At 40.2% G+C, this 11,156-nt stretch overlaps 1 protein-coding gene across 2 annotated transcripts; it reads right to left on the bottom strand.

Annotated features, from left to right (window-relative positions):
- Positions 1-612: 612 nt before the first annotated feature.
- On the bottom strand, positions 613-11,156 carry cpeb1b (cytoplasmic polyadenylation element binding protein 1b). Of its 2 annotated transcripts, none has more exons than XM_058783422.1 (12): positions 10,999-11,156; positions 10,309-10,477; positions 9,370-9,561; positions 8,731-8,939; positions 7,611-7,863; positions 7,290-7,403; positions 6,445-6,549; positions 6,020-6,156; positions 5,579-5,777; positions 5,373-5,467; positions 2,006-2,086; positions 613-1,907 (listed from the first exon to the last, which is right to left on the bottom strand). In XM_058783422.1, the coding sequence occupies exons 1-12, from the start codon at positions 11,011-11,013 to the stop codon at positions 1,797-1,799; spliced, it is 1,680 nt and encodes a 559-aa protein (XP_058639405.1). In that variant the 5' UTR covers positions 11,014-11,156; the 3' UTR covers positions 613-1,796. The 2 variants fall into 2 exon arrangements, with proteins under 2 accessions (XP_058639405.1, XP_058639406.1); XM_058783423.1 differs by having other exon boundaries at positions 6,460-6,549.

Genomic DNA, 11,156 nt, shown 5'->3' with positions numbered 1-11,156 from the left:
CACCATAAGTCTTAACTTCACTAAACAGCACTACCAAATTATACATTTTTCAATGGACAGGAAAAAAAAAAAAAAAAATCCAGCTTGGATCCTCACTGATTGACAAGTACAGCACTTCCACCTACTGGTCAAGTAGAATTAATGCATTATAAAACCTCAGTAGAGAACCCTAACATTGAATGCACCAGTTCCACTTAAGTCCCCGTTTCAGGATACTGTATTATAAAGACAAATTTGTAAAAATAAGCTTTACAGACCTGGAGACTAAACCTACAAGAATTTCAGTGTTAAGAGTTGTGCTGCTTTATTTCTGTCAGTATGATGCACTATGATTCAAAAGTCAGTGCCAAGCTTAAAATAACTTAATGCATCTCTGCAAAATATATTTAAGTGACAGTTAAAACTTACGGAAGATCTCAAGTGAATTGTACCATTGAAATACTGAAAAAAGCTCCAGTTTGCTCAGTCAGCAGCAATTTTCAAAACCGATATTATAATAGTTAAAGTTACACAAAATACAACTTAATGTACTTGCATACCTTTAAACTTAAATTTATTCCAACTATACACAGGTATTTTAAAAGAAACCTAGTCACACAGCACGAGTAATGCTTAAACACCTTTATTGTGCCCAGTCAAAAATTCAAACTTCACCTTTGTAAGCAAACTTGGCAGACAATGAGGTAGAATGACAGAGGAGCTTGAGAAATAGCTCTGCATGGAATGCATATGGGGAGAAGAGAAAAGACAGTCTTAGTTCTGAAAGTAATGTTATCCATTCAGACATTCAGCAGAGGATGATTAAAGTGACATTTGCATTTAGTCTGCTAAGGCTCTTGGTACATTCAAGGGAAGTCTATGGTTTTAAATTCAACAAGCAGCCATTTGGGCTCACCCACAACACCTGCTGATGTACAATATAAGTGATTAAAAACCTACCCCTTTACAAAGTGCAAATTAAAAAGTGCAATAAAACTACGTGCAGTCGATGGCCATTCTCATTTCAGGATTAATATATCAAGTTGGTTTGAAATCTGATCGAGAGCAGTAAAAGCAACGCCTAGTGGAGGCACGCACTGAAATTGATCTGGATTGGCAATTAGATCTGTAGGGTTATGCGCAAACCTCTTGTTCTACCAAACAGAACACTGATAAGGCAAAAATACACTCCAAAAACCATGGAGGGGAAAACAAAAGAAAAAAAAATGCGCAAAATTAAAAATCCGCCAGGTAGATTGCTATTCAACCTTTTCCATGCCATACCTTAAAACTGTTTCATGTAAAAAATTTATGAAAACTAAAACTGTGAAAAATGTCATGATGAAAATCTGGCTTTTGTAGTTGCATCTCAAAAAAGTAAAAAACATTGGCAAAAAAGTGCCAGAAAAAAGCAGCTAGTGTGGAAAGGGAAAACCAATTAAAGGCACTGTATGGCTTCCTTCTGTTAAACAATGAGACTTTAGAATGATTTACCAAAACAAAATAGCAACCTATATAAAGGGGGGAAAAAAAAACCAAAAAAAAAAAACCCTTCAACCATGGCCTGAATCTCAACTTAGTTCAAAAACTCTGGGTCTTCCCATCCATGGGTCCCAGCTAACCCATCTCACTGTGTACAGTGCCAAAGTGAACAAGCCAAAACTAAAAAGAAAGTGCAACAGTGAACTTTCTACAGTGTTTCCCCATGCCCCAACTCCTGGGAGGGCCTTTTGAAGGGGTGCCGACTCGAGCAGTTCCCCGAGGGGAGCAGGCGCAATGGACATCCAGGCTGAGGCATCGTGCTGCCATGCGTGGTTTCAGTTGGTGTCCCTCTTCTTCTGGTTGCGCATCAGAGGGCGGTGGTTACTGAGGATGTCCATGGAGTGCTGCCTATGCCAGCAGGAGCGACAGTAGTATTTGAAGCAGGTCTGGGGAAGAGAAGATCGTGATATGGTACACATTAGTGCACTTACGAACAGAGACACGCACAGAGTTAAGAGAGGGAAAAAAAAAAATAAACCCTCACCTTGTCCCTGCAAAAGAATGGCCCAGGCTCACGACTGCATGATTGACAGATGGCATCCTCCAAGTATGGGTCAATCTGAACCTAATGGAGGAAGACCGTTCCCATAAAGAAAAATATACAGTGGCATAACACTAAACAGTCTTAAGTTACACTGCTAGGCAGACATTAGCAAGTGTGACTAAATTAAGTGCCAACTGAACTCAAATTGCCATATAGTAAGGCTTGCATAGACCAGTTAAGTAGTCGAGTGATCAACTACTTCAACCACAAGTCAGCTCTGTCGGAAACAAATAGACTATGCGATCGTGCACCAACCATAATCCATGCACACAGTTAAAAAGTATGACATGAATTTTAGGCAGGGCCGGCCCAAGCCTTTATGGGGCCCCAAGCAGAATTTTATTTGGGGGCCCCTCAGTGCCCCCAATATGACTGGTTATGAAAACTTGATTCACACTATAAAATCTAACACCCCATTATCAGTTTTGTTTGTTGTAGCCGTGTTGCTTGCATCATACCATTTTCTGCCTGGTATGTTTTTACCCTTGCGATTTTTAATTGTAACAATTGCAAACTTACAAGAGTGGTCCGGTGTTCATTTGCACTTTAACATTCATTAGAGTCTTAAAGTATTAAATGGAATACTTAACGTGGTGTGCTGAAGAGCAGCTAAATAAACCAGCAGACAATGCAGTTACAGAACAGATTATAAACAAATTAAAATCGAAGTTGCATTTCTCTTACAAGTCATACTTTATAAATATTAAACAGCAGCGAGCATCTGTACATATAAAAACTCTTAATCTAGCTAACTGAGGCATAATGATATTGGAATGTAATTGCAAAGACCCAAAATGTAGGCTAAAAGGTAAATGTTAAGCTGTTATCAGTTTATGGAAAAAAAGCTTTTTTTTTACAAAACTATACCAGAGAAAGTTAAGCAGAAGACAAAAACTTTAACCTAAAACAAGTAAAATCTTATAATGTCTATTTGCTGAGGTTATGTTCAAACATGAACTTCCCTAAAACAAAGAAAACCTACATAGGCTTTGCCAGGGGTCTACCAGTAGCTCCCAGCCTGATTGGAGGTAGATCAAGACATATCGGCCGTGAGGTTATTTAAATGATCCCGTTATGCATTTTAATCATCATTAAACCCGTATTTGATTTGCACTATTTGAAACTCAGTAAATACAGTTCAGCTTTGAATCAAAGTTATTAAGAGCCTCACGTAGGCGCAACACGTAGTTTCGTGAAAAAAAAAAAAAAAAAAAAACACTGAAGGCAGACTGCTGAAGGAAATAAGAATATATGATTTCATTATTTGGGAGTGCATAATAGGAATTTAGCAGCACGTGTGTTTACAGGTTACCGTGGAAACAGATGTTCTGCAGTTCATAAGCACTCTCTGCTGTCAAACTACACAATTTATTCAGTCTGCCATATTTTTTATTCAGAACAATGCAAAAATCAGACCAGATTTTTTGTAAATCTTAACCGGTCGATGGAAAATAACCTAATGTGCATTCTAAAAATCAAAACTTCTGATAAAAAGGTAGGCTATGTAGAACTGTTTATGGAGCAAACTTATCATTCTTGCTCTATAACCTCACTCTTTAATTTCTCTTTTTTTATTATTTTTTTAAAAACGTCAACTTTATTTGAACATGTAGTATGTTATGAATACATCTTGTTAAATACATCTTGTCTGGCCATGATTTTTAAAATGTTTTATTTAATGGTTTAGGCAAATAAAGTGCATAGTGCTGCCAATTTTATTTTTTGGCTTTAGTCAAAACTTGGTACAATTTCTGTGTGTATCAGTACTTTGCTATACAATGTTAAAATGTGCTGGAAATAGTTTAGATCGATACATTTTAGAGATTTAGTTCTGTATAACAATGGTAGCTCTCAGCCGCTTTTAAAAATAAAAATCTGGGTCTGATCAGGGTGAGTTTCCCCAAATTATGGTCACAAGTTCTGTTGTTACCAATAGAGTTCAGTGGAAACCGTTTACCGTTTTTCCACCAGCTAATTGGCCACTTGTGTATTTCGGGAGAAATAAGTGAATTTACGTGATGTTAATCTGACCGATCCACAGCAGCATCCAGCGCATAATCACCAACATGGTTAAAATTGCTATGGAAATAAAGTGGCATGTAGAGACTTAATATTGCAGTCATAATTACCACTGTCCACTGAATCATGAATTTAATAAAAAATAAAGCAATATTGATGTGTGCATGGCATGCGCAGTAAGCCCTGGTAGAAAAATCTGATGGGTAGGATTAAAATGTCAGGGACACCGGCTCTGATTTTAGGTCTACATATTGCGTGGAGCAGTTACTTTCTATCTGTTGCATGTAAAAGTTAAGACATGTAACGTAATTAGGGGTGTGCCCGAAGCTGAATACACTCGGAATGGCACAGATAATAGCTTCAAAAACAAATTCTGCCTGAATATTCGGCTGAGGCTGGCACAGTCTGGTGTTTGCTAGATAACAGGTGAGCCAGGGGATCAGCGCAATAGTACACACAGACCTCTAAAGTCACAATGTGTTTTAAGTGAAAGTTTATGAAATGAGTGCAAATCAAACACCACATTGCTGTTGCCTCTCCATGCAGCTCTCAGAAATCAGAGCTTGGCAAGAGTAATACCACCTAATACAGCATACACATTCTATTATTTGTGTATATTTAAGAGGCAATGATTTAAGCCTTAGGCTATGATATGACAAGCGAATGAATGGAATAAGCACAGCGCACTCAAACAGCTGCGTTTGCATCGGCCTCAAAAACCAAACCAGCTCTCTCAAGAGTAGGCTAGTCAACTTGGATCAGATACATGGTTGTGAAATTGAAAAACTCTTAGGAGTTCTGCGTAATGAAAATGTGCGCACTGAATTTAGTCGTGTTCAAATGATCACTAAACGTTTGTCATGACCTCTCTCTGCTTGCATGATAAACTTAGAAATTTTAGTTTAACACAGCATTTGTTCAGTGATAGTTATGAAAAAAGAGTCAACTGTCTTATCAACTGTGCGAAGTTCCAATTCATTTTATCTGAATAATTTTGAGATTGTTACAGATACTGGCCATTACATGATTAAAAATGTCAATTATAAATCTGACAATTTACACATGTAATTGCTGCATTAGGCCATGAATTACTAAATGTCTATTGAAAAGAGCCATTCAATGTCTTTTCATTTACAGTAGCATGAACCACGAGCAGTCAAGTAACTTAAGGAACTTTTAAATAAGAAATTGACTAGCAGAAATCAGTAGTAACGCAACCCCTACCACAAACTCTGTATGGGACATACCATAACGGTGTAAAACACTGGGTTTCAAAGTTCCACTTTACCTTCTTTGTAAATTTGGGCGTCTTTATTTCAACAAATGCAGCACTCACAGCTTTCAGATAACTGCGTTGGTTGTTAAAGGTTACACGTCCAGATCCTGGCAGAGGGGGCAAAAAAAATTAATTAAACCCCAGTATAAAAGCAACAGTTATCCTATATAACTGACCCAAAATGAGAAAAAAAAAAAACCAAACCCATTCATCCTCACCAATGGGGTACTTGTGCTTGTCTGTGTCGATGCCCGCATACACAACACCTCCGAACAAATCATTCATGATGCTGGCTAGGGCCTCAGCGTTGAGCATGCCATGCAGGGCTCCTACAAACACAGTGTTCCTAGGGTCCAGCCTTTGAGAGGGGCAACTCACATAGTTACTGTCTGAAATCACCCAAGGGATCACCTGTGCCTGAAGGTCGAGAGAAAAAATAAATAAAAACACACGTCAGCATCTTACACCAAGATTAAGGAACACTTTTTACCATCTACAAATTACACATGCAGATTTTGGGCCACTTAAAACCTTCCAGGAAGCAGGTCAACAGGCACCCATTCAGAAGTTGAAAATCACTTCTGTATAATAGCCCATCAAGTTAAAATGGACAAAAAAAAAAAACGAACTACTAAACCCACTCCTAAAGCCCATCTTACATCTTTGCAGCGCATCCTTCTGCTGGACATTTTGAAGTAATACTCGCTGTAGCCCTCAGGATGGAGCAGGTCCTCCGTGCAGTCCTGTAGCAGGGCTCGCACAGACTTGTCCGATTCAAACACCAAGTACACATAACCTGGGGGGGGCAATAAGAGAACATTTAAATAAAAAAATTTATAAGCAAAAGGGAAAAAGTCACATGACCAAAACATTACTCCGTTTAACTCACAGCCATTTCCATAACTGTAGACTGCACAAACTAGGGTATGAACATCTTGCAGAGAGTTAAAACAACTTAAACTCCCAGAAACAAATACCATGTGTATGAAGGGTTTGTGTAGTCACCAAGAAGTTGAGTGCCATGAGCCGCACCATCCCACCACAGTGCTGTAATAAAATAAGCTTCCTACCCTTTCAGCATTACCTTTGGGCATATTACCTTTCGGAGGGCAGCGAGGGTGCTTGCCATCCTTACCCGGCCACTCTACACTGAGAGGGCCATAGCATTTGAAGGTGTTTATCAAACCAGCTGGGGACAAAAAAAAAAAAAAACCATTAGTCTAGAAGCAAACACAGCTATATGGCATATCTACACTACCCTTCAAAGTTTCGGAACAGTAAGATTTAGGTTTCTGAAAAGTCTAAGTTCAACAAGGTTGCACTGATTAGTTACAGCAATAAAAGCACTACAAATTTAATATTACTCCTAATGGTGCAGCTTGGATATATTCAGTGATGAACCAATCATTTAATGCTTAAACATCAACATTAAAAACGTGCCGCCTAAAATTGTGGGGAAGACATTTTTCCAGGTCTCTTTGAACAAAGTAAAAATAGTGTAAATCTTCTGTAACAAGTGCTTTTACTGTCACTTGATCAGTTTAATGCATCCTTGCTGAACTTACAGACCACAAACTCTTAAACAGCAGTGTATATTGTGAAAACCAGAAATCAGATAAATAGCACACCGTAAAATGTGGAGAACAAACCAAGTGATTAGCATTAAATTAGCATTTTTAAAAAACCATTTAAAACGCAAAAACTTCAAGGAGACTAGATGCCACACCTCCAATGGGATCAATCAACCTGGCATACATACTAAACATTTTAAATCAAGTTGTAGTCATTTGAAACTTGAATATTTCAATTAGTAGGCTAGTAATCTACTCCAAGCATGGTAATTAAAAAAAAAAAAAAAAAAAACAACTTTAAATTTAATACAGCAGACTACCATTTTAAGTATTTGCTGTAAACATGTAGTTATTCTACCTTCAGTGATGTCCCAGGGAACTCCTCCTAAAAAGACCTTGCAGGAATAAATGGGATTCTGGTAGTGTCTGGGGGGCAACTGTCCACTCCATGTGAAAGTAGCTTCATTGATAGCTGTGGAGCACAAATTCACAAGATGAGCACAACAGCAACACCTACATAATGTATTGATGAAAAACCGTACAGTGAACAGCAGCAACAGGGTTGCACAAATCTGTTCAATGGAAGTATTAAAAAACATTTAAGATTTCAGTGGGAGGGTGAAGGGACAGGGGATAGCCTATGAATTCATGCGCTACATTAGTATGCAATAGGCCATACAGGCTGCTTGTCTGTGAAGCCAGGCCTCTCTTTCAATGCTGAAGGGGCTCTCAGGGGTCTTCATTAGGTCCCAGTTGGGCCAGATGGAGGCACCAGGCCAGCGGTGGGACAGACCACCGCTTGGGGTAGCACTGGGTGGCGGGGTGAGAGGGGAGCTGCTGTGGTCCATACGAGAGCCCAGAGCTAGCTTGAGAGGATCCCTTTGCATACTGGACATAAGGAAGGGCACAGACGGCGAGATCCTCAAAGACGACTACAAAAAGGCAAGAGAGAAGAGTTAGCATTGCCAATAAGAACATTCAAGGACCATAGTGAGCGACCTTAAAACTAGCCTCATTAAAACACCATTCCACACTCTGCTGTTTGAATTGATAAAGGCAAATTTGTATAGCACTTTTGATACACTATATGCAACTGCAGCTTTACAGAAAGTCATACTGCGGTGTCATACTGCTTAACAGCAGTTTTAGGGCTGGGCAAAATATAATTGTATAAAAATGATACTCTGAATTGAGATCTGCCGATACTGCATTTAGTGCAAGTTCAGTAACTATACAAGTGCCACAGTAAATTTAGTCAGTGAAACTTAAGTAGAATCTGTCAGGATTACCCATTGCAAGGATTTATAAAAAAAAAAAAAAAAAAAAAAACCCCACACACAACACATTTGTTAAACAGCTTACCTTGGGGATAAGACAATTTGGAAATTACCCCCCAACTATTCAAGGCAAGATGAAGGTAATTTAAAATGGGGGGGGGGGGGATAAAGTTAGTTTATTTTTAGAAGAGGAAGATAGCGGTTACAGCTTATTCAGAACATTGTGAATCTAATGTGAATTTGAGCGATGAGATACAAAGGATTTGGCTTTCATTTCAATTAGCAACAGCTCTGTATACAAACAATGCTACTTTCAGACAGTTACTATTGACGTCTACCCTTACTATGGCTGAAAATAGCTCATAAACAACCAAGTAGCTGCTAGAAAATAATTTCATAATGACTAGACTCCCCAAACAACCCAGATGCAATTGAGAGGAAAAAATAAAAATAATCCATTTTGGTGGTATGACGAAAAAAAGCCTTTGCAGAAACCAAACGACACAATCTCAAAACACTTACCAGCAGGTCTGAGAGGTGATCAGAACCAGAGCTGAAGCCGCTGGTCTCAGAGTCCACAGGGCTAATGGAGTGAGAGTCCAGGAAAGATTGAGAGTTTAAGCGTGCCATGCCGGGAAATTTCTCTAGGAAGTCTGTGGCACCAAGGGAAGGCTCGGAGTAGCTCGGAAGCTTGTTGGAGAGATGGCTGGGAGTCCCCAAAATCCCCTGCACTGAAATTAAAATACAGAGTAACACTAAAAACACCCCATAGTAGTAAGGAAAACCAAAGAATAGATATTTTATTGCTTGCCAAGCCCTCAGAACAAAGTGAACACCTCAAGATTCAAAAACAAGAACAGCTGAAAAGGACAGCTCTTATTGCAGCACTACTAATGAGAATTACCAGCGCATGAGGCAGGCCGAGAATCTGTGACTATAGTCAACAAAAGGCTCTGACTCACTGTTACAGGCCAAGTGAGAACGTTTTAAACATGCTCTAGTCAGGACAAGGCCAAAGACCCAGAAAGAAAACTTCTCGGTTTTAGAACCAGAGCCTACTGAAGATCCACTTGGAACCAATATTGCATAAATTATAGTGTTACCTCAATGTTCATGTAACATTATCATACGGTTTCTTTAAATGCTATTCATTCCACTCACGTGAGGCTGTGTTGGTCTGTGCAGAGTGATCGGTGTCATGGCTGCTCCATGGTCTCTCCCAGTCAGACAAGCTGAGGGACTGAAGGCCCAGACCCCAGTTATTGACATCAGGCAGACCCCTGGATGAGTCCTGGCCACCGCTGGGAAAAAGCATCCTGCTCCGGACCGCAGACAGGTCCGAGTCTGGACGACCTGTTAAGAGAGTCCAGAAACAAAAACACTTTTTGGCGACTCTGCATCAGCAGTGGGAATAAAAGGCATGCACAGTCGAGAAAGCATCGGCTCCCTAAACTGATAAATCACAGCTCGCCTCCCTCCGCCTGGCTAAACTGCACAGGAGCAGCTGTCTCTGCAGAGCCGACCCACCCTGCATGTGACCCAGGCGCTGCTGCCCTCACAGCCCCTTGCTAATGACATCAGTCCCTGGCCTCCTCGGATGCCACACCACCGAGCATTCCTGACAAATTCTCCTGCAAAGAGGCAGCACCCCCTCCCACCTCTGGCTCAGACACTCGAGGTGGCAGGGAGAGAGAGTGTTCGCTGCTAGCTGCAGGCTAAGAGACAAAACTCCAGTGAGTCGCAGGACTGTTGCTACTGGCTAAGTAGCTGAAGAATGAGCAATCTGGGCTTCTCATGCAGAGCTGGACCGCATCCAACTGCTTGCTCCAGCCCTGATTCAGCATCCTCCGTCTCGCCTGCATGATACGTCGCATGACCAGTGCTGTAATGATTCCCTGTGCACATGATGCTCAAATGCAGGGCCAAAGCTGAAGGTGCAAACAGTAATGCAGTAGACGCACATGAACGTGGGAAGCGGAAAAAGGTTACAGCGGTGTTATTGTGCCTGCACATATAAAGTAATTGTCTGCTTGTGTTTGTTCATAGACTTCTATCACTCAATTAAAAAGTGCATCTCTTTAAACACAAATTAGGGTTTACCATTAAAAGGGTCTCGCTTGCATTTGGCAGTGGGAGTCGTGCAAACCCCGCTCAGATCCAGTGAATTTCCCAGCATGGTGTTCATCCTGGAGAACGTGTCTGCATTGCTGCATGTTGACAGGGCTGGAATATCAGAATCCAGGCAGTTAAGAAGTCTGGGATTATCACTCTGTCAGAACAAAACAGATAGGAGTTACAGAAATGGTAAAACATAGGCCTGATTCTTCCCTTGCCCCCTTTCCTCACCATTTTGTGTTCAGTTAGCAAAACATTAGGATGCCAAGATTTGAAATTAAGAAGAAATTCAGTCTAGTTCACTTTCACTAGAGTGATGGTGAACAATATGCCTAGAAGTTAATTTGCCACGTAAGCGGTTGAATTGAACTACAAAGCAGTCAATGATTACATTTGACAAGCCCAATCAATGGCAACTGTATTAATGGGCCCTAACCTCACTGTAAACTACCATTACTGATGACAGGACAGACTATTATAACAGCTAGCATTTCTGCATGCTCAACAACAAAAACAACAAGGAATGAAATACTTTTTCACTTCCAAATAACCCCAAACTTTTATTGAAGTAGTAAACGCGGGTCAAACAATCACAAGATAAATATTTAACACGCTCACAAACACAAAAAAGTGGTGCAAGATTAAAAAAATATCTGAACTAACACCGAAACTCACCAGAGAAAACGCCATGGTAGAACTATCAACCAAAATTACCGAAAACAACACCTCATTCAACTCTCCTAAGTCTACTTAAACCTTTCGAAGGAAATTTTGGCCTAATTTACAACACCTGTGCTCGGGTCAAGCACCTCTTTCTCTCCTGGGATCCACTT

Source organism: Onychostoma macrolepis, chromosome 07 (assembly GCF_012432095.1).
Source record: "Onychostoma macrolepis isolate SWU-2019 chromosome 07, ASM1243209v1, whole genome shotgun sequence".
Lineage (NCBI taxonomy): Eukaryota > Metazoa > Chordata > Actinopteri > Cypriniformes > Cyprinidae > Onychostoma > Onychostoma macrolepis.
This window is presented reverse-complemented; position numbering and strand designations above follow the sequence as displayed.

What these genes read in the sequence shown, in the direction of transcription:
- cpeb1b (XM_058783422.1), bottom strand. An exon ending in GCTTCACAGACAAGCAGCCT is followed by an intron (nt 7,404 to 7,610) that starts GTATGGCCTATT and finishes TGTGCTCCACAG; the next exon opens with CTATCAATGAAGCTACTTTC. An exon ending in CAAGCACAAGTACCCCATTG is followed by an intron (nt 5,468 to 5,578) that starts GTGAGGATGAAT and finishes CCCCTCTGCCAG; the next exon opens with GATCTGGACGTGTAACCTTT.